The following is a 27,338-nucleotide window of genomic DNA, read 5'->3' on the forward strand; positions in this document are numbered from 1 at the left end:
CAGGAGCTGGGCTGTGGACTATCTCCATGATAGCTGCCTGCTGGGACCTTCTGGGTCACTACCACCACCTCCTTTATTACAGAGGAGAAACTGAGGTAAAAGATCCACCTGAGAAGCCAGTGACGAGTTCTGCACTGCTGGACCAGTGCTTTCCTTCACCCCATCACTTAACACCTCTCCTCCCTTCAGCTTCTGGGCCTGTGGCCACCGTGTAGGTGGGACTCAGCCCTTTCATCCATCAGAGTGATCCCTAGGTGGGTTTAGGAACTCTCTCTGGACCTTTGCAACAGATGTTCCCATCAGCATTTAAATCAAAGCCAAGAGCCTCCAGTGTCTTAATTCCTAACAGCCTCAATCTGCCACCCATCTTTAGACAGGCGGGGGCAGCTGGAGTGATGGGGGAGCCAGGAAAGTTGCTGCCACTGCCGAGGCCCCAAATGACCCCTTAGTGAACCAGAAGGAAGCTGGTGCCCTCCTGACCTTATGCTTAAGGTGGATCCCTGGGCCAGAAGGAAAGGGGGAAGCAGCAGGGCCAGTAGCTCAAGAGCGCAGCAGGCCTTTCTGAGCCTGGCTGACACCGCCATAACCCCATCCAGGGCAATTCATCACCCACTGCTGACCCAGTGCCGGCGCCAGGCCATGGGCTTGGCAGGCCCCTGAGCCAGCAGAAGTGGAGAGACTGGGGCTTGCCCTCAGGGTGCTCTGCGGCTGCAGAGACAACAGCCAGGCCTGAGAAGCTCCACCAGGGTGACATGACAGGAGGATGAGGTTTTGGGGTTGCTTCTGATGTGGGGGAAGAAGAGAAGTATGGGGGGGGGGCTCTCAAGATCCCTGACAGTGAAGCTAGTTTCCATAGACCTGGTTTACCTGCTCTGGATCCTGTACTAACTATAAGCCCCTGTAGGGGGCAGCTCTGATTTTACTCTAATTTCCCATCCATCCATTGTTTTTAGTAATTGCACCGAGTACCTGAGCTCTTTCGTTAGTAGCTCCAGATTCCCCGAGGAAGGAGCAGACGTGGTTCTTGCCCTTCTGGATGTGATATGCTCACAAAGGAAGTGGACAATAAATTAACCAGAAAACGAAAGAGCAAGAATATGTCCAACGGTGATAATAAGGGCTGGAGAGAACATCAAACAGGCCTGTGATGCTGAGTACCTGGGGGCTACACTCAGCAGGGTGGGCCAGGCAGGCTTCTCTGAGGAGAGCTCATTGGACTTTGGAAGGAACCAGCCAGCGACAACCTGGGAGAAGGGCTCCCCAAGCAGAGGGAACCGCAGGTATAGAGCCCTGAGACAGCACTGAATGTTCAAGAGATGGGAGGAAGGGGCTAAAGGGAGAAAAAAGGAGGAGGGGTGCTTCAGCTGCCCTAGCTCACCCTACTCCCCTCCCCCAGCACAAACTAGTCCCTAACCCCCACCCCAACCCGGGGCCACAAGGAGATTGTTTTGTAAACATTTAGAAACATTTTGCTTTCCAGTGAACCAACTCCCCCTCCCCGCCCACCGCCACCCAAGAAAGATTGGCAAGCTTTCTCGATCAAAGTTCTCACTGGGCTGGTAATTTATTGACCCTCCCCCCCAAGATATTTTTTATTGGTCTCCACTCGCCCATTTAATCCTTTTCTGCTGGACGTCCCCCGCCGGACGCCCCCACGGGTCGCGATGGACAGATAGATTAAGACACACCTCCTCCCCTGTGGCAATTTCCAGCCCACAGGCCCCGCTCATCTTGTGACCCGGCGCGCGCTGAACTTGGCGAGGTGGCCCTGCAGAGTTCACTCTGATGTCACGGTCCGGCCTGCAGGGGTCACAGGCGGGTCAGGCCCGAGGATTGGGACTGGGCCCCAGGTCACGCCCCCGCTTGCCCGCTTAGCTCACCGGCCAGAGGCACTGTCTAGAGAGGGGCGGGCCCGGATTTCTGAGAATTACCTCCAGCGTCTGGCTTCGGTTCCTGCGGCCGGAGCCCAGAAGTTGTCTGGCACCAGTTACCGTCGCCGGATCGTTAGAAGAAATGACAGTCGGAGGAGCCCTTTTCTAGAGCCTCTGAAACGCGCAGCAGGGTTAGGCGGAAACGCTGACTCCCCGAAACACGCCCGACGGCGACCCCGGCTTGGAGCGTTGCGCGGTCTGCTCGCTCCCTAAGACTCCGCAGACATTTTTCACTCCCGCGGGCTTTGGGGACCCCCGCGGGAGGGCCACGTATCTAACAGCTCTCAAGATTAAAGAGTTTCCCATCTCCATGGGACGCTTTCCAAAGCGTGAGGTTGGCTCGTTCTAGAGCCGGTGTTCAGTTTTAAACAAACGCGCGTTATTCCGTTTCGTTTTCGGCCCCGCTGGTGCGTTCTGCGCCCAAACCAACGGAGCGCGTGGCCCTGCTGGTCCGAGGCTGTGCGGCTTGGCCGGGTGGGCAGCCGGGATCGCCAGTGCGCTTGCCGCGATGCGTGAACTCAGAACTGGCAGCACACTGGCTGCGGTAGCAGCTGATTGTAGTTGAGCAAAGGCCAGCAGACCGGCTTCCCAGCTGGGATACCGACGCTCCCATAGGCCTGGGTTTAGAACCGCGTACCCACTCACCCGGGTGGCTTTACTCTGGGTGGGAGCCGGGAGAGCGCAGGAAGGCTCCCGTGTCGGGAGTCGCGGTCACTCTAGTAGCGTAGGTAGCCTAGCGTGCCGGGAGCTGGGAACAGTATTTGCAACCAAAGGCCCCTTTTGGAAACGCTCCACCACCCGGAGGTGTGAACAGGTCAGGAATGATCGCTTCCAAATTAAGGAGGAGGAACAAGCGCCAGGATGTGTGGTGATTGCCTAAGGTGATGCAAGTAGAAATGAAGTCGGGACTCGGAGTCCAGACCCCTGGGCTTTCCATATTCTGTCTCCGTCTCCTCCTCCTGTTAGGACTAAGGCTCCCGTTCTCCCCTGCCTAGAGCAGGCTGCACGCCCCGGGGTCCTCGGAATCCGGCCGGCTGTGGCCGGGTCGCAGAGCGCTGATTGCTCAGGCGCCGAGGAATTGCCCCCACGGGGGCGTCAGGGTTGGGGCTGACTGGTGCAGTTTTGCACCTGGAGTCCTGAGGGATCTGGGGGCTCTCTTGTACCCTTAGATTAGATCTTCCATGACTTCATGAGTGCGGGCCCCGTCGGGGGGGGGGGCGGGGAACTGTGCTCCCAGCTCCTCCAGTCATGCCTGACTCTCCGCAGCTCTCAAAGGGGTTCTGGCCCTCGGCTCTTGGAAGAGTCGGGAGGTCTTCGTTTTACTCTGCGTTCTGGACCTCAGTTTCCCTACCTGTGGGATAAGGCAGCTTGACGATCCCTGAATGCACTTCCCTGTCCTTCCCCAGCAGGTAAAAGGGAGCCCACGAGGCGCCAATAAATGGAAAACCAATGAAGGCAGCTCTGGTCTGGGACCGCCAGTCGGACCCGACGGGAGGGATTCCACAGAGACCACCAGGAAGCCCAGGGCTTGGCGTTCCCGCTCCCCGGAGCCCGGATCGGCCCGTGTCGCCACCTCGGAGCACCGCACACCTTGGATGGGGAGCCAGGCAGCTCTTAGCTCCACGCCCCAGGAGGCACGCTCCGAGAAAGCCGCCTCCGCGCCACCTCTGCCTTGACGCGGAACAAACGGTTAAAGATTTTGGGCAGCGTCTCGCGGGGGGAGGAGCCAGGGACCCAATCCGCAATTAAAGATGAACTTTGGGTGAACTAATTTGTCTGACCAAGGTAACGTGGGCAGCAACCTGGGCCTCCTATAAAGCGGGCGCGCGGCGAGGTTTGGAGTGCTGGCGGCGGCAGCAGGTGGCGCGTGAGGTCGAAGCGCGCCATGGGTCTCTTTGCGCTGCTGGCCAGTGCGCTCTGCACCTTCGTGCTACCGCTGCTGCTCTTCCTAGCCGCGATCAAACTCTGGGACCTGTATTGCGTGAGCAGCCGCGACCGCAGCTGCGCCCTCCCTTTGCCCCCCGGAACTATGGGCTTCCCCTTCTTTGGGGAAACATTGCAGATGGTGCTACAGGTAAGGGACCTCGGGGCGGGACAGGATGCCTCTCTGGTCTCGGCTCCAGGCTTCTACTGAAGCCGAGGCGGGCGCCCCGGGGAAGACGTGACTACGGCTAGGATCTGGGAAGCCCGAGGCGCGGCGCTCCCCGGCGCCCCCTCACGCCTGCCTCTCTCCTCCGCTTTCCTTTCGCAGCGAAGGAAGTTCCTGCAGATGAAGCGCAGGAAATACGGCTTCATTTACAAGACGCATCTGTTCGGGCGGCCCACGGTGCGAGTGATGGGCGCCGACAACGTGCGGCGCATCTTGCTCGGGGAGCACCGGCTAGTGTCGGTCCACTGGCCCGCGTCGGTGCGCACCATCCTGGGCTCCGGCTGCCTTTCCAATTTACACGACTCCTCGCACAAGCAGCGCAAGAAGGTGAGGGCGGAGGTGAAGGCATCTGGACCGGAAGGGGGACCCCATTCGCCGGAGGGGTTTACACAGAGTGATGCCGGGCGAGCACTAGCTGCAGGAGGCATCGGCTAGGACCCTCTCCAGCCCAGCTTAGCTTTCCCAGCCGGGAAAGTGCCCTGGGTCTGGTGGAATTGGGTTGTCTGGAAGGGAACCCCGGAAGACGAGAGGAGTGGGGCCGGGTTTTAACATTCTCCCCTCCTCGGGGCTCAGGTAATTATGCGGGCCTTCAGCCGAGAGGCGCTCCAGTGCTACGTGCCGGTGATCGCCGAAGAAGTGGGACACTGCTTGGAGCAGTGGCTGAGTTGCGGCGAGCGGGGCCTCCTGGTCTACCCCCAGGTGAAGCGCCTGATGTTCCGCATCGCCATGCGCATCCTGCTGGGCTGCGAGCCTCCTCTGGCGAGCGGCGGGGACGCCGAGCAGCAGCTGGTGGAGGCCTTCGAGGAAATGACCCGCAATCTCTTCTCGTTGCCCATCGATGTTCCCTTCAGCGGGCTATACCGGGTAATGGCGGCAAGCAGGGTGCGGAGCGAGGGGCTGGGGGGCGCGGGGGCACGGGTGCCCGGCTTCTGCTCACCGCGGTGCGCTTTCTGCGCTCAGGGCATGAAAGCGCGGAACCTTATCCACGCGCGCATCGAAGAGAACATTCGCGCCAAGATCTGCCGGCTGCGGGCTGCAGAGGCGGGCGGAGGCTACAAAGATGCGCTGCAGCTGTTGATCGAGCACTCGTGGGAGAGGGGAGAGAGGCTGGATATGCAGGTGAGTGACAGCTTCGAAAGGCGGAACTGCGGAGTTTAGGTCCCTGGTTTTCCAAATGCAATTCCTGGGATCCCCAAAGCGCCGGCCTGGGGCTCAGCTTCCAGGAGAGGGCAGCCTGCACAGACCGCCCCCACCCCCACCCCCACCCGCGAAGGGGCACGGAAAGAGTTGAGACACCTGGAGGAGAGCTGTGGGAGAAGCTGCAGCGGATCAGGGAGCGTCGCCTAGCCCTTCTAGGTGTTGAATGGAGAGTCGGGCTTTGCAAACTGTAAATAAGGAATCTTGGGCAGTTTTAATACACCTAAGGCTTCAATTCAAGAGTTCCCGGTAGAGTGGGATTTTACCGGCCTTCCTGCTTCAGCTGGAACGAAGTGACGTTACATTCTGCTTTTTTAAAGTGTTGCTTTTTTTGACTTTCTGTCAGCAAAACTTAGTTCTTCTCCTCTTCCCCCCAGAACCCTCAGGTGGCTTGTACTTCATCCCTGTGTAAAATTGCATGGAGACTTGTAGAAACGTTCATCTTCCTCTACTTTCAGGCACTGAAGCAGTCTTCCACCGAACTCCTCTTTGGGGGCCATGAGACCACCGCCAGCGCAGCCACGTCTCTGATCACTTACCTGGGGCTGTACCCTCATGTTCTCCAGAAAGTGCGGGAGGAGCTGAAGAGTAAGGTAGGGGACTCTAGGGGTTCCCTATCACCTTAAGAAATTCCTCTGCCTCCTAGCTAACTTCACAGTGAGTCAGTCTGCTGCCTTCCCTGAGTATTTTAAAGGGCAGGACCTGGGGGTGGATGGACTGATGGGGACAGAGAGTTTGCTTCGTGAATAAAAGGGGAGGAATCTTGAGCTGTGTTCCCACTCAGGCAGGGTTTGACCTCGTATCCCTACCCTATCTCCACCTTTTGCAGAACCTTGGAGATTTTTAGATAGGTTCTGTTTTCTTGGATTTGTGTGTTCAAGGGCTTGATTTCCAGGTGGGTGGCAGCAGGTGGTGGTGATGGGGGTGGGGAAGAAGCTTAGTGGTTCTAACTAGTGAGCAGTGTTCTCTCGGAGTTGTAAATAAGATAGTGGATTTGGGCCAAGGGGTGGAGGCGAGTGGTCACTAGCTGCTCACTGTTTCGCCCTTCACCCTTTCCATCATGGGGCCCTTTGGGTCTGGTCACCTCTTAAGCCCTGTTTACATCTGCTGGCCTGATTTTATTGGAACACAAAATGACCATTCACCTCTGTATGACTGTTTTGATAGGGTTTACTTTGCAAGAGTGATCAAGACAACAAGTTGGACATGGAAACTTTGGAACAGCTTAAATACATTGGGTGTGTTATTAAAGAGACCCTTCGACTGAATCCCCCAGTTCCAGGAGGGTTTCGGGTCGCCCTTAGGACTTTTGAATTAAATGTAAGTTAAAAGTCCTCCCCTCCCATTTTGCTGTGGCTTTAAATCTTGCCTTGCTTCCCTGTGCCGTGGCTTAAACTCCTTAATGCTTTTGATGACAGTGTCCTGCCCCGTGTTTCAGCAACCTACATGTCTGTCTCTCTACCCCTCCTGCCCTTTCTTTCAACTCATAACTCCTTCACAGATACCAGCAATAGCTTTTTGTTGTCAGAAGTTAGATTCCAGTTTGTCAGCCCTCAGGACTTCATACTCTTTTGCAGGGATACCAGATTCCCAAAGGCTGGAATGTTATCTACAGCATCTGTGACACTCACGATGTGGCTGACATCTTCTCCAACAAGGAAGAATTTAATCCTGACCGATTTATGCAGCCGCACCCTGAGGATGCATCCAGGTTTAGCTTCATTCCATTTGGAGGAGGCCTCAGGAGCTGTGTAGGGAAAGAGTTTGCAAAAATTCTTCTCAAAATATTTACAGTGGAGTTGGCCAGGCATTGTGACTGGAGGCTTCTGAATGGACCTCCTACAATGAAAACCAGCCCCACCGTGTACCCTGTGGACGATCTCCCGGCAAGGTTCACCCGGTTCCAGGGAGAAATCTGATGGGCGTGACTGCCTCAACCTCAGACTTACTGGAAGTGTACATATGAGTTTTTACACAGTGTCATGTTGATTTTATTATATTTAATTTCTAAATGTATATTATAATATTTATGTGTCTTTACTACGGTACCATGGTCTTTAAATATTAAAATAATGAATTTTGCCTAGTTTCCAAATAAAGTCAGTTTGAAGGTGCTTGTCTTGTATTTAAAATCCCTGTGCAGGAACACTCACTGGAGTAGTATTTGTACGTATTATATTTAACCAGGTTTCTAAACGGCCACGTGTATGGCTTTATTTGTCATGTGTACATATCTATTTTCTGTGAGGAAGAAACCTTAGCTGTTTTTTTTCCTCTTAACAGTTATTAGAGAACATATAGTGGGTGGGTGTATCAGTCCAAAGGTAACTTTGTACATTTTTCTATGGCAATTTAGCTTCCCTATTTGGAAAATCTATCAAAGTTAATTTTAGATTTCTGGTGGTTTGTTTTACTTTAGGAAAAGATGACTTTGAAAGGCAACACTTTGAGAACAATCACATTCTCACATAACACCTCCATCCACAAACTTCTTATGTTTAATAAACCTAGCCGTGTTGTCACACAGCACCAGACCTGTTTTCTCAAGGCAAGGTTTTAGGTAGGACGAAGGTGGTCACCGCAGGAATGAACACTTATTGACTAAAGTGAGACCCCAAATCACCAGTGTGTTTCTCTCTTACTCAGAAGTTGCCATGAAAGCAGTATTGGGGAAGGCTGCTCTCTGGCTTAGATAAGTGAGTCCAGGTTTTCTCTATTGAAAAGAAGGCAGGAGGAGTAGATTTAGCAAACTGACAGATAAAGTTTTTATCTATGCTGGGCAATAGGGTGTGAGCCTGATATGACTGATAAAATGGCCCAGTCACGACCCCGTGAACCTTGGCTAACCTCCGTGAACACGCAGTTTTGTCACACTTCTGACCCTGGCAGAACCACGTTCGAAGCCGAAGGCCAGACTCCATGCAGAAAGGTGAGCCCGGTGACTTGCTTATGCAAGCACATTTTCCCTCCTGAAATGGCACAATCTGCTTACTGAACCTCCGATGGCTTGTAGGCTTTGGACTTTAAACTTTTCATTACAATGTTAGAGTTTGGCAATGCTGTGGAAACTGGGTGGTCTGCGAAGGTGTTTGAAAGGGGTCTGCCTACAATTAGGGTTTACAGGTTCTACCTGACTTTGCATTTTTTAGGTAGAACTTAGGTTGGACTTATTGTTGGAGTCCTCTGATTTTTAAGGACTGTTTACATAACAACTTATAATTCCTATAATAACCTTATAATATTTTTTAAATGAGACATTACAGGCTTATTTAGTTGAAGCCCAGGCTTTTGTGTGCTGTGCTGTGCTGTGCAGTGATGACCTTTCCCCGGTAAGAGTCACCCTGGACATTCCAGCTGGGAGCACACTGGCCTGAGGACGTTATTTCAGATAATTTATACAAGGCCGGTTTTTACAGATTTCAAGACTTTTCATTTGCCAGGAAACAGTTTGCCTTTCGAAATGTGTTTGGTGACTCCATGACCGCGTGTCTATGAGCAATGAGTAGAAAGAATATTTGAGCCATTTTAGCATATAATTCAATTTTTTTAATTCAAATTTATTTTTTATCTGCAGAGCTTTGAGGAAAGTGCTCTGGCTTGCATTTCCCAGGGCTGCATTAAGCTTGATTCTTATTGATTACAGAGCAGTGCAGAATTCAACTCAACAATACGTTAAAAATATCATCTTTGTTAATGCGCTTAGTGCACAGTACAGGCAGTTCAGAGTGTGAGGCAGAATCAATGCCCATGGGCTGTGGTGTGTCAGGTGGGCCTGGGTCACACCCATCTGGGGCCAGCACGTCTGCTGGCTCGGCCTCCCCGGTGGAGAGGTGCTCCAGGAGGAGGGCATGGTGCTGGAATTAGACCCGGCCAGAGTTTCTGAAGGAGGGAGACCACTGCGGTATATGACTCTTTGGAGCTCCCAGGGGTGTGGTGCAGTGATGGAAGGACACATCACAGGGACGTGTGGCTCTGCCAAGCTGGGGAAGGTGGTGCCCTCTGCGTCCCCTTCCACACATGCCCTTTGCCCTGGCCACCTCTCGTCGCCTCTTCTCTTCAATAAGGGGTCTGGTGCCACCAATGACAGACCATTGCCAGGACTGGCATGTGAAAGCCTTCAGCTGTGTCTGTAATTTGCATTCAAAGGGATTGTAGCCTTCACCTAGTTTAGCCCTTGCAGGCCCAGGGAGGGACTATGATTTGCCTGGGGCCACCCAGGGAGGGGCAGAACTAGGAAAGGCTTGCAGCTGCCTCTCCCCCACTTTCCTTTTCTCAATAGCTAGTAACACCTGCCTAAGTTCTCTCCGACTTTCTGTAGCTGGACAACTAGATCCAGGGGTCACCACCTCCTAACTTCCCTTCACATCCCCTGACACCATTCCCCTGCCCTGTGACAGTTGACATCAGTTCTCTTGCAGGTAACCTGTGGCAACTGGAAAAGTGGGAGCAGTGACGGGGAGTGGCTACTCCTTCAGATCTCTCATCTCCTGAGAGGTTTCAGGGTGCTTTTCGCACCTTGCCACCCACCAGAGGTCCACAAGGGGGCGGGCTTCTCCCTTCTATGCCACGCACAGGGCCCAGTGGTGGTCCCCACCAGTGTCCCTGAAATCCAGCATCCACAGACTCTGGCCCAGGGCCTACTTTTTCCCCAGACACTGAGGGCTTAGGAAATACTCAGCCTCAGGCCTGGTCCAGGCTGCCTGGCCTCCGTGGGAGGGCCACCCAGGGCTGGGCTGAGGGGGATCATCCTTCAGTTCCTGATGTGGCCAGCATCCCACTGTGGTCTCCAGAGGTCAGCTGGCTCTCCTTCCCAGTGTCACCCACATTCTTCTATGTTGCTCTCACTATTCCTGGAACAAGATGGTTTTGGGGGAGGGGGAGCATGGTTTTCAAAGGACATGGACATGCTAGTAACTGTTCAGGTGACCTTAACCAGGTTGAGGAGCCATCCCTCTGCAGCACTGCATGAGGAGTGGGGGGTGTTTAGAGACATTGTGGTGACCCCGCCTCCAGATAAAGGGCTGTTGCAGAGCTGCGGGTTTGGACCTGTCCTGGAGGACTGAGCGTGCACTTAGGAGGAGGGTAAGCGAGAACATGTTAGCACCATATAAGGAGAACATTTTGAGACACTGGAGCCCTTTGCTGGTGACGTAGGCTTCCTCATGAGAAAGCAAGCTCCCTGTCAATGGAGGCAACCAAACAAGCTGGGTAACTCAGCTGCCACTGGAATTCTCACACAGAGGGAGAGGTTAAGTTAGGATGATCAGTGTGAATCTCTGAGATTTGATTCTGTATTTAGTTCTTCAGATACCTACTTCACTTTGAAATGCTCAGTTAACGCCAGTCGAGGGAGACAGGACCTCCCCTCATCCCTCCCAGCAGCGTTCAGCAGTCCTTGGTGATCGTTCTGCCAAACCTCCTGGACAGATGTGGAGGGAGAGCCCAGGGAGCCCCGATGCATGACCTCGGGGACACACTGTGTGTCATGTGTTGATCGCCAGGGAGCATCCCTCCTGCCGGCACCCTGGTACTTCCAGCTCCAGTCCCCGTCTCTGCTCCAGTGCCCCTCCAGGCCTCTGCCGGCTGTGCCATGCTGACCAGCCGCCTGACCTGCCTTGTGGGGTAACACCCAGCAGCTTTCCCGGTGTTCCCCAGTCTCTGAGATGCCATGCACTGACTTTGGGTTCATCCCAACTGTACTTTCTTTCTGCCTCCGGAAAAGACTCGAAGACAGGAACTGTATCTCATCATTGTAATCTTGGAACAGCCTATTCTCATGCACCTCCCTGCCCTCTCCCAGGACAGACTTGGTAGGAGGTGTTCTTTGAGAGAGAAAGGGTCCTGAGGCTGAGCCACATCACTCACTTTATGTGCCTCCAGCTACTCGGTGCCATATGCATATATATATTTTGAAAAGTGAAACTTTCATCCTTGGAAAATCTCAGTGGACGCAAGCTTACACGGCTGTGGTTTAACAGCATGTCACATTCCTGAAACCAGCGCTCTATGGGAATTCGGCCAAACAAGCTTTCCTCCGTTTGAAGTAGAGTCAACTCGAGTTAGAGCCCTGAGACAGGGTGGAACTTCGCCCTGGATTTCGTGGTGGGTTTTCTGGGTGAGAGTTATCGTGTTGCAATATTCATGACCACGTACCCACAACACAGAAGATGACCCACACTGCATGGTTTCTCACCCCTGCCCTCCCCTCCCTGGTCCATCGAGAGGTTAGAAATCTAGTCCCCCACTTCTCACCATAGATGCTTCCAGATTTTTACCTGAAGTCATTAATGGGTTCACTTAACTCAAATGCATTGTCAAAGAGGACAATTTGTTTCACTTACAATAGATATTTGACAAATACATTGATTCATTAAGTACAGTCATATCATTTAGTGTAACAGTGGCTTATTTAATGGTGGAAGAGGGGATTTGGTATTCTGAAGTGGAAAGTTTAATGTTAACTAATCACCGACTTTTAGAGCTGGAGGTGTAGCACTGGAATATTTTAGCAGTGGGGAATTCTAACCCACCCCACCATTCTTTTGACATTGTGTGTGTAAGTGCGGACCCGGACTAATACGGAGATGACAGCATGTTTGTATAAGAATCCTAGAAACTAACTTCAAAAGATACAGACTCTGACCTTCAGGCATCCCAGCTCCGGGAGGCTTGCTGACCTTTGACTGTGGAGCGTGGATGACGTGAAGGCAGGATGACTGGGCCAAGATGATGCACACCGCCCGTCACTGTCCTTATCGGAATGAGCTGTGCCGCACGTAGAGAACGTTTCAACCCCCTTCCTCGATCTCTTTGTTCTGTTCCCCTCCACCTCTGTATAAAAACCTTTGCCTGCACCGAGAGAGGGAGATGGGCTTTGACATGTGAGGCCCTCATCTTCCAGGTGGCCGGCACCTGAAAATAAACTACTGACCTATTACATCAGCACCTGCCTCTGGAGTCCTGTCTTTTGAAGTGGCAGGCTCAGTTACAGAGGGGAGGTCATGGGCTCAAGCCCCTCAGTTTACACCTGAGAAATCTGAGGCTCAGAGAAATTTAAGGTCACAACAGAGAATCAGGCCTGGCTAGCTGGCATCCAATACACTGTGGGATTAGCCCTTACTTAAAAAATATCACACAACACTATATTGTTTATTTATATACATGTCAGGAAAATGAGGGCAGGTGAGCAGATTATTTGCGGCCAAATTGCTTCCAGGGTCTTGCTCCCCCTGTGCCTCTCAGAGTGGCTGTGAGAACTTGGGGTTGTATGGCCACCAAAGATTTGATACAAAGCCTGGCAGAAGGTATAGACTGCTGGCATTTCTGGTGGGGTTCGGGCTGGGGCTGCACGTCAGGAGAGCTGGACACTCAGCCATTTTGAGCTCCAACTGAACATCAGAAAATGATTCCTGTTACAGGTTAAACTCCCCTCCCCGCACCCCAAATATGCTGAAGTCCTAATCCTCAGTACATCAGGATGTGATCTTATTTTGAAATAGGGTCTTCACAGAGATAATCAAGCTAAAATGAGGTCGTAGAGTACGCTCTCACCCACCGTGACAGGCGCCCTCCTGAAATGGGGAACTTGGACACAGGGACAGACACACATAGCGGCCAGAAGGTGTGGAGACACGGGAGAACACCACGTGAACACGGAGGGCTGAAGGGGTGCATTTACAGTGCAAGGAGGCCAAGATTCCCCACCAACCACCGGAAACTAGGAAGAGGCAAGGGAGGATTTCGGGACAGGTTTTAGAGGAAGCCAGCATCTTGATTTTGGACTTCTAGCCTCCAGAACTGGGAGAAAATCAGTTTCTGTTGTTCTAAGTCACCCATTTGGTGGTGCTTTTTTAATGGCAGCCTTAGGGATCTTGTATGGTGCCTTAAGGTGAGGAAACTTATTTGTGAGGAACAGGCTTCCTCAGACTCTAACCTGCATCTGAACCCCCTGGAGGGCCTGCTGCGATATAAAAGACTGGGTTCCACTCCACAGTTTTTTAATAGATCCAAGGATTTACTTTTCTAGCAGGTTGCCAGGTGATGCTGATGCTGATGCTGCTGGTCATGAGACCGTACTTTGAGAACCACTAGTGAGAAGACCTCCCCTCTCTAAGGCAAGGATCACAAACTCAGCAGGGCCAGGAGCTCGTGTTAACAAGGAACATGCGCCGGGGAGAGACATCTGGAGGTGGTAGGTGTGCTGATGCAAGGCGTATCAGCCCCCTCTTACGGGGCAGGTGCTGCTCAGCCCCTGCCTATCCTTGACCTATAGGAATGAAAGCCCTACCAATTTTTCAGAAGATACTGGAAATTCAGATGTGCATGGAAATATCCTGTTTTCTAGGTGTTGGTAACTAATCCACATTTTAAAACAAAAGTTATGCACCCTGACCTATGTGTCTCAGTTGGACGGGCATCATCGGGCAAAGCAACAGGTCACTGGTTTCATTCCCGGTCAGTGCACACGCCTGGGTTGCAGGTTTGGTCCCCGGGCGGGGCGTGTGCAAGAGGCAACTGATTGGTGTTTCTCTCTCACATGGGTGTTTCTCACACTCTCTTTCTCACTCCCTTCTCCTCTCTCTAAAAGTAAATAAATAAAATCCGTAAAAGAACCTAGAGAACCAAAATGAAACTTGTCTGTGGTCCTGCTGGCTGTCAGTTTGCAAATTCTTGGGTCTTTCATCACTGGTGAGTTTTCAGAGTGCTTAACTGAGAGTGGCTTAGCTAAGTGGTTCCTTTCCAGAGTCTCTCAGTAGGTTGCAGCCAGCATGGTGCCTGGGGCTGCATCATCCAAAGGCTTGCTGAAGTTGGGGGATCTATTTCCAAGAAGCCTCCTTCACACGGCTGTTGGCTGGAGGCCTCAGGACCTTGCTCCGTGAGTCTCTTCATAGGACTCCTTGGGTATTCTCACATATGGCAACTGGCTTCCCCCAGAGCAAGGGATCTAAAAAACCAGTAGGACAGAGGTCTCCATTTCTTTTATGACCTGGCTCTAGAAGTCATACTCCATCACTTCCACAATGTTCTATTGATTACATAGGTTGGCCCCATCCAGTGTAAGAGAGCCACATGAGGAGGGGACACCAGGTGAGAAGTATGGGACCCATCTTGGAGGCTGGCGGCCAGAGTCAGTTTTTGAGTGCATGAGTAGACTCTTTCCCTGACCTCTCTTTATAGTTTTTTTAGATATCTTTTCTGAGTAGTGTAATATTTTCTAATATTGCCTAATAAATCTTTCTAATATTAGGTAATAAATCTGATATTATCTAATAAAGTTAATACTTTCTAATTTCTAATATTTTCTTTTTAAAATTTTCTTTTTGGATTTTTTAGAGAAAGGAGAAGGAAGGGAGAGGGCGAGAAACATTGATTCAAGAAAGAAACATCAATTCATTGCCTTCTGCACGCACCCCAACAGGGTACTGAGCCCACAACCCAGGCATGTGCTCCAACCACGAATTGAACTGGTGACCTTTCTGTCTGTGACACAATGCCCAATCAACTGAGCCACGCTTGCCAGGGATAATTTCTAATATTTTCTTTCTTTATTTTTAATATTATTTCAACTTTTGTTTAAATATGCAATGGTTTAATATCCATTATTTGTTTGTTTGTTTGTTTGTTTGTTTTTGGAGAGAGGGGGAGGAAGGGAGGGAGAGAAACATCAATGTGTGGTTGCCTTTCAAGTGCCTCTTGCTGGGGATCTGGCCTGCAATCCAGGGAAGGTGCCCTGAACTGGGAATCGAATCAGTGACCCTTTGGTTTGCAGGCTGGCACTCAATGCACTGAGCCATACCAGCCAGAGCTAATTTGCTAATACTTTCATTGTAACCTGCCACAGGACTGCTCAGCTGCGTGGAGTCTAAGGGGTCATTGGGACCGAGGCTGTAAATTGGAGGCTTTTGGGCAGAGCCTGAGAGAGTGGGTGTTTAAACTCTTCTGTTTGCCACGGCCTTTAACCCCAGCTCACTTCATTCATGTGTATGACTTTTCAGGACTCTGAGTTATCTGACCCTGATCTAACCTAATCATCCCAGCTTCCTGGGACGAGTGGAAAAACTGGGACAGTCCTGGGAAAACTCAGATGGTTGGGCACCCTAATTAACCACAGTATTTGACAAATGAGGGAAATTCAGTTCAGCCAGCATATGTGATTTGATCAGATCCTTACAACTCAAAATGTGATCCATGAACCAACAGCATCTGCATCACTGGTTAGAAATACATCTCAGGCTCCATCCCAGACCTGCTTACTCAAACTGCAGTTTATCAACAGTCCCAGGTGAATCTTATGCACGTTGCAGTTTGAGACTCTCTAGATCCGAGCAAAACCTGAACTTGGGCTTGTGAGGATTCAGATTTGCTGTCCACATATATAAAATAGATCTAACAATGACCCACTTGTAATGTTCGATTCTGACCTTGACATACACAACTTGATTTTTCTTCCTGCCTCCCCTAATTCGCCAAAGTAAAAGTCATCTAGAATTTCATTGTTGGAAGGAACCTAAAAGTCTCATTCTTACGTGGGCTTGAGTAGTGGTTTCTATAACAAGCTTTTACAGATCAGGGAGACTGCTGGGCATTTAGGTTATTTCCAGTGTCAGATACACCAAGCAATGTGTGCTAAAAGTGTATCCTTGCACGTGTAGCCATACGTGCAAAATAGTGCTTTATTTCTGTAGGGCTGATTCCCAAGAGTGAGGTTGCTGTGTCAATGAGAATGTGAATTTAAAATTGTACCCAAAACAGTGTCTCTCCAAAGAGAAGCGTTTGGAAAAAAATAGTGCATTCATATTATGGAAAATGACAAAGCCATAATAGAGTGACTACAATAGACATCATTCGTTGACCTTGAGAAATGGCTACAATACACAGTTCAGCAGGGAGACCAAGTTGCAGAAGGACTTAGGTAATAGGGCGAGGAGAAATTGAAGGGGATGTTTTTGAAGGAGTTTCATCACACTTTCTGAGTACTTTTATGGATGCTTCTTCTGGCTGGAAAAGTATGTGTTGATTTTGTGATTAAGAATTTTAGGACAGAGGAAAACTGAAGGTGTTGTGGCTGAAGTGAATGGGACCCCACGGGGGTCAGCTGTCAGTCCTCCCTTTCTTCCCACCCTTTCCACCTCCAGCCTTCCCCCTTCTCTGCCTTCAGAGACAATGGCCCTGTTGCCAGCTGTGGGCATCCATTTGGCTGAGCTCAGGTGACCTGCCAGTGTGCTGGCTGCCAATTTTGGGGAGAGGGTAAGTCTGACCTACTTTTGTCTAATGGACCTTCCCACCACTCCTCTGGGGAAGCCCCCTCATAGGAGGTTTGTTGTAACTCGACTTATTCCCTAATCAACAACTGAAGTGGAAAACCTTACAGCCTTTTGAAAACTTCCTTATAGTTGGGGAAGCAGTTGTGAGTTAGTTAACTATACGTATTTTTGTGGGGTGCAAGAAAAGTAACAGCCAAACTTCACTGAACAACTACTATATGTGCTAAGTATTTTGCATTGTCTCCTTTAATTCTTACAACACTTCTATGATGTGGGTGCAATCTTTAATGCCCTTTTTACTAATGGAGCCACCGAGGACAGAATGGTTGTGTAACTTGCACAGAGTCTCACAGCTGGTAAGCACTGGAGTCAGGATTTGAACCCGGGCTGGCTGAGTAGAAGATTCTGATCATTACCTTATACTGCCTGCAGGTTTTTAGTACCTGGAACTGGCACTGATCTTATCTGGAATAATAATGATACCCACTGTCACTGATTGCTTAGTACGTGCCAGACACTGTCCCAACTTCTATACATGAATAATTTAATGTAATTCTCACAACAGCCCCAGATGAGAAACTGAAACTCAGAGATATCAGCAATTCACCTGGTCCCTCAGCTGGAAAGGGGCAGAGAGTCTGGGTTCCAGTCCAGAGCACCAGCCATCTTGGCCCACACACTCAAGCTGACACACCAGAACCAGCTGTCCCTTCTCCTTATCAACACACCAACACACTTTTCCTTCTAGGTCGATGTGAAAGCAGTTCAGATCAGTTTCTCGGGGGATATAGAACTTTGGGCCACTGTCAAGGTAATTCGGCTGGTGTCATGGGTTTTATTTCAGTTTTTCATTTCATATTGATGCTGAGGATCTGGCCCTGAGCTGATGTCAGCTGCAACAATTTAAATTAAAGCTGACCACTGCCATTTGTGAGGATTTGTTGGGAAAAGACAAAGAAGCGGCACATGTGTGCTTGTGTGTGTGTGTGTGTGTGTGTGTGCGTGTGCGCACATGTGCGGTACTCAATCACATCATTAGAGAGATGAGGGGAAAGGATAAGAAAGGGAAAAGAGATCGATAACATTTTCTTGTTAAACTGTTGTACATAAAGTATGAAAGTATGGCTCTTATTTGGGTGATTTATTCAAAAGAAAATTTTATTGCTAGAGGAAATGTGTTTTTCTAAGTGAAAATACAGTTTATCTTCAATTTGAATTGCAAATCCCTCCAAAAGCAGAGTGGGAAGGAAGGATAATGTCTAAAGGGAATGAGTCCTTTCTACTTTGTCTTATAAAAACTTCCTGAGACAAGCCTTAAGAAATCATAATTATTTTTAAAAATTCAGGTATCCTTCTGATCTGCATATTTTAGATAAATCAAAATAACCAGATAATTTTATACAATATCAACTTGGTTTAAGGTGGGGAAAAAGAAGACACCCAATACTCTTGCAGCTGGATGATTGGAAGCACAAAATTGCAGGGTGTGTTTGGCAAACTGGGACTCTGGAAATCAGATTTGCCTCGAGAGGATAAACCTCAGATGCAGAACAGGCTGAAGAAGTGGGGAGGAGAGATGAATCGCCATTTGTTTGGCCCATGCCGGGCACTGTGCTAGGTGATTTATATTTATCCATCTTACCACATTTTACTTCCCACAGCAGTGAGCCTCCATATACCCATTTTCCAGGGAGAATAACTGAAACTTGAGAAGGTCAAGTGACTTTGTCCCAAGTTCCCCAGCTGGTAATTTGCTACAAGGTTACTGGAAAAGTCCAGAGAAGAGGAAGTAAAGGCATACTGGGTGTGTCAAAGAGGGGACAGAAGCTGGAGACATTGGGGAGGTGGGTGTGCTAGGGCTTGGTGAGGCTCTTGATCAAGGAGCGACATGCTGGAGGAGCCCAAGCTTGGGAACCACTGTGACAGGGCACAGGAGAGGTTCCTGAGAGGGAAGGAGACCAGGAGCAAGCCCTGGTTTGGGGGAGGGATGGTTGGGTTTGTGGTGTGGAGACCCGTGGGGTACCACGGAAAGGTGTCCCCAGGCTGGGCCCAGGTCTGTTCTCAGGAGAGCTTAGCTTGTGAAGAGAATGATGTCAGCTGGGCCCTGGGGGTGGGGTGGGCAGAGAGGGGTTCGAAGGACTTGGGGGGAGGGCGATGTGCCTGAGATGGACTGGCCAGAGAGTGGGGGAGAAGCCAGGGCATCGGGAAGCCAAGGGAGGAGAGAGAGAAGATTTTTTTCGTGTGCGTGTGCACGTGTGTGTGTGCGTGTGCGCTTTCTTTCTTTCTTTTTTTTTTTTTAAGGCTCTTGAGGAGGTACCTCCAAAGGGCAGAGAGCATGATGTAGGTCTAAGACAGAACTATAAAGAAAAAGACAAAAAAATCAGATTTTGAGGAACTAAGCTTTCATAATCAAAACACACAAGCGAGAGGAAGGTCTGCTTCATTATCTCTGTCTTTCAACTCAATGAATGTGGTGGTTTTCCTGGATGAATGAAAACACAATGGGATTTCATGAGCCTCAGGAAGACAATGGGTCAACAGAGATGAAGGAAGAGGAGAGGAGCCTCTCTGTAAATCCTAGGTGATTGCAGCCTGGTTGGAGGAGGGGCCTGGGGTCATCTAGTCCCCAGCACTCCATGGGGCCTGTCTGGCACTTAACACATCCCAGCAGGAGAGCCTGGAGGGATTAGTCAGGAGGGGTCAGTTGTCCTTGGCCACTCAGTCTTGGGTTGTACCCCCTTGCATCTACAGCTGCTCACTAACCAAGTGGGGCTTCCTCTGCCCACTGACTAAGGGGCAGGAATGCACCAGAGAAGGCTGGCTGGATGCCCAGAGGGACTGGCGTGAACTCTCTCCTCCTGTGCTCTGGCAGTGAGGTGGCCAAGGCCTGAGGGCAGGGCAGGTTTGGGGGGCATCCTAAAGAACCCCCACTCTCATACCACCTGAGAGTGGGGGTGCATGAGAGTAGGGGGGGTGCTTGTCACTGCTGTCCTCTAAGTACCCTGAATGCCGGGTGCATTCGGGAGGCTTTCAGGAGGTACTACTGGGCAACTATCATCATATAAGAGCCCCCTCTGCTCAGCTTTGTGGAAGAGGTGATGTCTTAGTCAACTTGAGTTGCCATAACAAAATACCACAGGCTGGGTGATTAAAATAACAGAAATTTGCCCTGGCTGATGTGGCTCAGTGGATTGAGCATGGGTCTGTGGACCAAAAGGTTGCTGGTTTGATTCCCTGTCAGGGCACATGCCTAGGTGGTGGGCCAGGTTCCCCAGTCAGGGGTGTGCAAGAGGCAACCAATCACTTTTGCACTCAGTGTTTCTCTCCCTCCCTTCCTCTCTCTGTAAAAGCAAGTAAATAAAATCTTAAAAAAAGAAAAATTGCTTAACAAAAAAAAAAACACCCCACAATAAAATAAAATAACAAAAATTTATTTTCTCACAGTTCTGGAGCCTGGGAAGTCCAAGGTCAAGATGGTAGCTGACAACTCCTGGCGAGAGCTCTCTTTCTGACTTACAGATGGCTACCTTCTTGTGTCCTCACATGGAAGAGAGAGCTCTGGCATCTCTTTCTTTCTTACAAGGACGCCAACCCTATAGGTTGAGGGTTCTACTTCTATGGTCTCATCTAACCTTTATCACCTCCTCACAGCCTGACCTCCAAATACAGTCCCTTTTTGGGGTTAGGACTTCAACATATATATTCGGGGCAGGGTGGGGACATTCACATTCCGTCCATCAGAGGTGGGAAATTTTAACTTGCCTTCCAACCTCCAATCAGATTACTTCTGTCTTTAGGAACCACAGGCTGTGGAGCTGGAAGAGGCCCTTTGTTTTCTAGAAGGGAAACAGGTCCAGGTGGGAAGTGCTGGTCTCAGTCCTCCCAGCTGCTGGCATAGCTTCTCCAAGAAGGTACGGGGGACTTGACAGCATGTCTGTCTCCTGAGCTAGAGGGCGGTCCTGGAACACCAAGACCACGTGTGCCAGCGAACTGTCCTTGGGTCCCAGATCCAGCCACAGGGACAACCGGTATGGACTTGTGGGGCTGACAGCTCCCTCACTTTCCTGAGCACAGGGCAGGACAGGGAGGAGTGGGAGGTGCCAGGTAGATCTACCCACTCCACCCACTGCCCAGACTGGTAAACTGTCAGGTCAAACCCCGATTCCTGGGCGAGAGTTTCATTGGCCCAGGGAGCCCAGGGGGCTCAGGGAGCTCCCCGTGGGAGGACAGGAGTGGGGCTTCCAGGGTTTCTGGAGGGAAGGTGCAAGTGTCATGAGCTAGGGAGGTGCTGCTGATGTTACTTCAGAATTATTTGAGAGAGGATTTTATTTTTCTTGTTTGCCTGCTTGTATTATCTAGAAGAGTTCTGCCACTTTTCCCCTATGATTTTGAGAAGAGGTAGCATCTTTCCCTTAGTGGGATATCATAAATTTAGTTACACATTTTTCATAATAGCTGGAATTGAACTGGCATATTATATATATTTTTTTTAAAGGGCAGAGAGCATGAAAAGCATGCTCTCCCTATACATGGCAAAGCAACCTTTAACTGGCATTTCCATGGGTTTTGTTTTTCCCTTTTCGACTTTAACCCAAAAGTTGAGCTAAAAATATGGGTATAAAATTCTTTTGTTTGAGGGGATCTATCCGGAAGGAATACAGTATTTTCATTCTCTTTCTTTCCGTATTTAAGCAGAAATGAAATTTTCAAGGAATAAGGAACTAACAGAGTAAGCAAGCCCTTAGAGTATCCTATCACATTTTCAGACAGAAACTTTATTAAAATGCTTGGACCAATTAGTAATGGTTATTGGTGCCCTTTGAAGCTCTGTGTGAGTCCAGGAGCTGCTGGCGCTGGCAGGTTTTTCTGGGCGTCTCAGGGGAGTGAGCATCTCCCGAGCTCAGCACCCACCTGCAGCTGCTGCTCCCACACCCTGGCAGCGGTCACCCCAGTTGTTCCTCCACAGTCCTGGACTGCCTGAGCAGGAAGACCCTAGGTCTCTGATTAACTTTCTAACCCATAGGATTTCCCCTTTGGTTCTTAGACCCACAGTGATTTCCTCTCCTCAGGACCTTTGCACATGCTGTCTCCTCTGCCTGAAATGCTCTTCTCCCCACCATGCTTTGGGTGGCTGAATCTTCGGTCAGGCCCACATGAACTATCATCTCCTTCAGAGACCTTTCCAGTTATTTTATACTAATGCTATCCTTCACAACACTCACTGTAATGCATACTTACTTATTTTTATTTCATATTTATATCATCGCTTGATCATCTTCCCCACTAAGTGGCAGGCTCTTGATTATCTTGTTTACTGCTTTGTGTTCAAGGCATGTGCACATAGTAGGAACTCAATAAGAATTTGGCCAGTGGACAAAAACACAGTGCTTTTTGGGGAAGGCAAACTCCATCTGCTGAAGGGCAGGCTCCTGACCTGGGATTCGCTGGCTTGCTGGCCTGCGGATTCCTGATCCCACCTGCTTCTTCCTCCTACCTGGCTGAGCTGTTAGCCACAGTCCCAACTTCCCAAGGACCTGATAACCACATCCTCTTGTCCCCTTCCTGCCTGATACTTTTCACAGACACTCGGCTGGCCTGAGTCCCAGACATTCAATTCACTCACTTAAGACATGTTTGTTGAGGGCCAGGATCACATGGTCCAAGGCCCCTTGGGCCTGACCTGATGTTCCTGGCCCAGTGAGGCAGCCCACCCCTATCCACCCCCAAAGCTTGACCTCCACACAGTGGCCAGAATGATTCTAAGCCCTTGCCAGCCTTACTTCTCTCTCCTTACTTACCTCCTATTTCTCTCCCTCTGCTCTATCTGTGTGTGGCCCCCTTACTCATGAGCAAACGCAAGAGCTACCTGACTGCCTCAGGGCTTCTGCACTTGCAGCTACTCAAACACCCAGGGGGCCCCCCTTTTATTACAGTTACATCTCAATTTGCTTCACACAGCACCTTCCCAGGGGGGTTCCTCACCTACCTCATCTCCAGTTGCTTCCTTCCTCTCCTCCCTGGGCCTTCACCCCTACCTTTCCTGGCTTTGTTTTTTCCCAGAGCAGTTTGTCACCACCTAATACGATACATAATTATTTATCTTGTGTACAGTCTACCTTCCTCATTGAATGTAAGATCCTTGAGGATAAGGATCTGTATGTATCATCACATCCTTGGCACCTAGAACAAAGTGCCTACAGGTCTTCAAAAACCATTGTTGAATGCATGGGCACACCTTTCAGCCAAAAGGTGTCTCAGAAAGCGGTGGAAATCCTGTGCCAAAAGCTGCTAGAGTGTTCAAAGTGGGGTGAGGTGGAGTGGTCACCAGTTGCAGGCCAGGGTGGCCGTCCGCCTCCTCCTCTGTATGGAAAAGGTATCCTGGGTTATACATACACTGAGTTACACACACGCTGAGTGTTACACATACACTGAGTCACACACACACTGAGCAGTTACACATACACTGAGTTACACGCACGCTGAGTGGTCACACATGCACTGAGTTACACACACACCGAGTGGTTACACATACAGTGAGATGGTCACCATCAGCCCGGGGAGGACTTAGGGTTTATCAGTTCAGCCCGAAAGGCAACCAAGCATGGAGATGGCCTCAGCTTCTCTCCCCTGGGGAGAGCCCAGCTACTGTCTAACTCCTGGAGCCCATGGGATACTCCAGAGTCATGTGGTCCTGAATTAGGGTGACTTTATGGGCTAGAGAGAGGAGACCCAGGGTAAATGAGGCTGAGGTCCATGCCTTTCTCCATGGACCCAGCTCAGTGTGGGGCACCACGGTGGCAGCTTCCTGGATAGGGCATCTGGCCCCCGGGGTGAACATGTTGGGCTGTCCCAGGGCCCGCTCAGAGTGGGGCTCTGTGAGTGGGGTGCTTAAGAGGGTGCCGTGTAAACCCCCTGAGGGGAGAGAAGGGAAGCACAGGGAAAATGGGCTTTGGAATGAAGGTTTGTCACCCCAGTAAGAAAGCAAGGCCTTCTCATTTTTACTGCTGTTTGGATTATTAGTGCTTATTCCTGCTCCAAGCCTCAGAGGACAGATCATACATTCAACTCCTGTGTAAGCTTGTCCTGCCTCAGACACTGGAGAGAAAGGGTGGCTGTGCTGGTCTCTGCTCCTTGAAAGGGAAGTGAGCCTGGGAGCTGCTGAAGATTTCTAGGGTACATCCCAAAGTGAGCACGTCTTTAGCCCACCCTCCTTGCTTCTGTCAGCACAGCTGAGCACTTCACTCATTGTGCGTTTGTCCTCGTACACACTCATTCGTCCATGTAGCATTTATTCTTTTACCCACACAGTCACTGTTGCAAACAGAATTCTAAAATAGCCCCGGGATTCCTACTCTTATATACATCTCCCCACCCCTCCAATGAGACAGGGACTTGTGACAATGATGGGCCATCACTCTTGAGATTACGTTACATTACATGGCAGAAGGGATATATTTTGCAGGTGTCATTAAGGTCCCTCCGTGGTTGACTCTGAGTTCATCCAAAGGGAAATTATCCTGGGTGGGCCTGGCCTAGAGAGGTAGGCTCTTAAAAGGGACTAGACCCTTCCTGAAGCAAGAGGTTGGAAGGGTGACCGTGGGAGGGGGCGCATGGAGGGGGCCACACAGCAAGGACTTGAGGGAAGCCTTTGGGAGCTGAGGAAGGTCTCTGGGACAGTAAGAGAAGAGGGGCCTCAGTCATACCATAGCAGGAAACTGAGTTCTGTCCATAATCAGACGGATCCTGAAAAAGGAGCCTGAGCTCCCGCTGAGCACACGGCCTTGCTGACACCTCAAGTGCAGCCTGCTGTGATTCTGAGCAGAGAGCCTGGCGATGCACTCGTGCAGCCTAAAAAGAATGAGTACTTTTCTTCCACCTTCTAAGTTTTTCTAGCTGGGCTAGTAATCCAATTAACAGAGATAGATTAACAGGAGAAAATCAAGTTTTTAATACATGCACATGGGGACTTCACAGACATGAAAATTCCAAAAACAGTGAGGCCACATGGGGTACGTAAGACAGTTTGGACAAAGGAGAAAGTCGGGGAGAACGGGCGATTTACAGGTAGTTGAGGAAAAGGGGAGCACAGGCGGCTGGGAAACCCTTGCTGGCAGCTCCCAAGCAATGGGAGGAACTAGCTAACAGGTCCTTCCCTGCCTGAAAGCCCTCTGTTTATTTACCCTACTTTACACTAAGGTGACATCCTGAGATTCTCTTTCTGAAGCAGGTTTCTCCATCTGAATCTCTTGGGCCGCCAAGGGGGGCGGGTCAAAGGCCCCCTTCGGGCCTTGATTCTTAATAAGCAGCTTAAAATCAATATTCCAAGAAGGTAGTCTTGGGTAGCAAAACTTCGGTCCCTCCGCTGTGTCTGGACTTCTGACCCGTAGCACTGTGAGCTAATACACGGGAGTGGTTTCAAGTCACCGTTTCTGCTACTGTGTTACGCAGCTGTAGACAACGGATGCCTTCCCAGGTCTCTACTGCCGACTGCGGAATTGGGCTTGGAGCGGGGGACAGTGAGAACCAGGTCAGACGTGGCCCTTCCCCAGAGAACTTGTTTTCTGACTGGGGTGAGTGCCCATGGTCCAATGTGGAGAAGTGCAGGCCAAGTGGACATGAGTCAGGTTGTCTTGGGTTCAAATTTCAGGCTCTGCCTGGTGCTCCCAGTCCAACCTTGGGGAAAGGATTTAAGCTTTCTGTGCCTCAGTTCTCATCTGTCAAACACGGGGAAAAGTAGTACTACAAACTATGCTACAAAGATTTGGTGGGGACTGAATGGGGTTTGTGCCTGGTCTCTAGGAGGAGCACAGTAAATGTTGGCTGGTATTTATTAATGTCCTCTGCCAGGACATGTGAGATTGGAGTGGGTGGAAACTCCAGGTCCTCATTCCACCCTGGATGTGAGCAGGTGAAGGACACGAGGCTTGGCTGGTCTTGCTGGAGCGTATAAGAATGCCAGCGCCCGGGTGAGCACCCATGAGCCCTGACACCCTGGTCTCTGGCCTCTCCCTGCTCCAAGCTGCTGCCAGCTGGACTCAGCAGCCGAGGGACTGTGGGGGTCGGGAGCCAGTGTCCCCGGAAGGCGCCACCCTGGCATGCAGGCTATTTTGAACTGAAATCAATTCAAACCCAACAACCCAGGAAAAGTTTTTTATTTTACTTCTCCCTTAAAAAAATAGAAAAAGAGAGAGTCACATGGGGAATAAAACTGCTTTAGGAAGGGAGCCTTGACTTAATCACCCTGAGGATTTACACCCCAGCAGCAGTCAGGAAGGCTCCAAGCACTGGACTAGGTTCCACCCGCCCGCATTGTTTGTGAGTCACCCAGCCAGGATTTCCTTGCCCTGCGTGTTCCGTGTTCCGCTCATCCTCAACCATCTGTAAATTGCCCACCCTCACTTGTGAAATCTAACACCCCACCCCCACTTTCTCCTTTATTCCAAAATATCTTATCTACTCCATACTGCCTCACTGTCTTTGGAATTTTTATGCTTATGTGACTTCCCTATGAGCACATACTACATTTTTTATTTTCTTCTGTTAACGTACCCTGCAGTGCGTTGTTTGAATCGCTCGACCGGCTGGAAAAACAGAAAGGGTAAGGGGACTGTTTCCCCAGCCACGACAGGGCTCAGACCTTCCACACACTGTTCATTCTCGAGGTCACTGACAGTGACTGCTAGGTGACAATGGTCGCGACAAGGCTTTTCTGAGAAATTTAGAATTACTGAGCTGATTTGACCAATCCGAAGTTGCTCTTGCGCCCTCTGTCCCAGGCTCCTTTGTGGCAACGTCTGGTGATGGGTCTTCTGCTATGGCAGGTGACGGGGAGAATGGAATTTCTGCAGGAAAAGATTGGGCTAATCTGAGCCTCTAATTAATCTACATTTTATTATTCATGTGGCAGAACTTGAGCTGCATCTAATTACTTGGATGAAGGATGTTTTGTAGTCTGGTGTGGATGAGGATGTAGAAAGTATAATTTGGTCCATTATTTTTGGAGAACGATCTTGGCAACATGTATCAAAAGCCTTAAAATTATACATATGCCTTGGCCCAAGAATTTTAATTTTAGTTTTTGAACAAATGTTTAACTATAAACATACCCACTGGAGAATGACTTATTGAAAACAACCTAATGTCCACGATAGGGGATGGAGGACATTACGGTACTTCTGCACAAGGGCATACTTTAATCACTGCAATAATTAAAAATGACACTGAAGGCTAAAGACTCAGGGAGACATTTACAGGATATTTAGTTTCAGAGCAGTGAGGGTGCTGGTCCTGGAATTACATCTCCTGGGCTGCAGTCCCAGCCCCACTTCATTACTGGACGGCATCGAACAAGCTACTTAACTTCTTTAAGCCTCAGTCACTCTATTAATGAGGATAATAGTTACATCATCACTCCGAGTTATTGAGAAGATGAAGAGATAATCCACACGAAATGCCCAGCACAGCCTAGAACCACACAGGCACAGCTTGGGGTCACTCTGGACCTGCACAATGGTAAGCACTTGCTCAATAAACATTATTCTTGTTGTTATGTTACCACTTTAGCTTTCAAAACCGTATTGAAGGGGACCAAAGTTTTGGCACCCTGAGGCTGCCTTTTAGGATATTGATTTTAAACTGTTTATTAAGAAAAAAAAGACGTAAAAGAACCCTTGACCCTTCCCCTTCCTGCCTAAGAGACTCAGACAGAAACGTTGCCTTAACCTAATTGGAACAGAGGGTGGTAAATAGAAGGGCTCAGGCAGGGGCCTCTGAGCTAGGTGTCCGCTCAGTTCCTCT

General features: G+C 50.0%; 1 protein-coding gene across 2 annotated transcripts; it reads left to right on the plus strand.

The window, feature by feature from the left end:
- The first annotated feature begins 3,658 nt into the window (after positions 1-3,658).
- On the plus strand, positions 3,659-7,382 carry LOC123828932 (cytochrome P450 26A1). Of its 2 annotated transcripts, none has more exons than XM_045854408.1 (7): positions 3,659-3,716; positions 4,183-4,407; positions 4,654-4,944; positions 5,041-5,199; positions 5,736-5,870; positions 6,445-6,597; positions 6,855-7,382. In XM_045854408.1, the coding sequence occupies exons 2-7, from the start codon at positions 4,201-4,203 to the stop codon at positions 7,194-7,196; spliced, it is 1,287 nt and encodes a 428-aa protein (XP_045710364.1). In that variant the 5' UTR covers positions 3,659-3,716; positions 4,183-4,200; the 3' UTR covers positions 7,197-7,382. The 2 variants fall into 2 exon arrangements, with proteins under 2 accessions (XP_045710364.1, XP_045710363.1); XM_045854407.1 differs by lacking the exon at positions 3,659-3,716 and adding an exon at positions 3,809-4,005.
- Positions 7,383-27,338: the final 19,956 nt, after the last annotated feature.

This window comes from Phyllostomus hastatus, unplaced genomic scaffold (assembly GCF_019186645.2).
Source record: "Phyllostomus hastatus isolate PE091 unplaced genomic scaffold, TTU_PhHast_1.1 phas_scaffold_1066, whole genome shotgun sequence".
Lineage (NCBI taxonomy): Eukaryota > Metazoa > Chordata > Mammalia > Chiroptera > Phyllostomidae > Phyllostomus > Phyllostomus hastatus.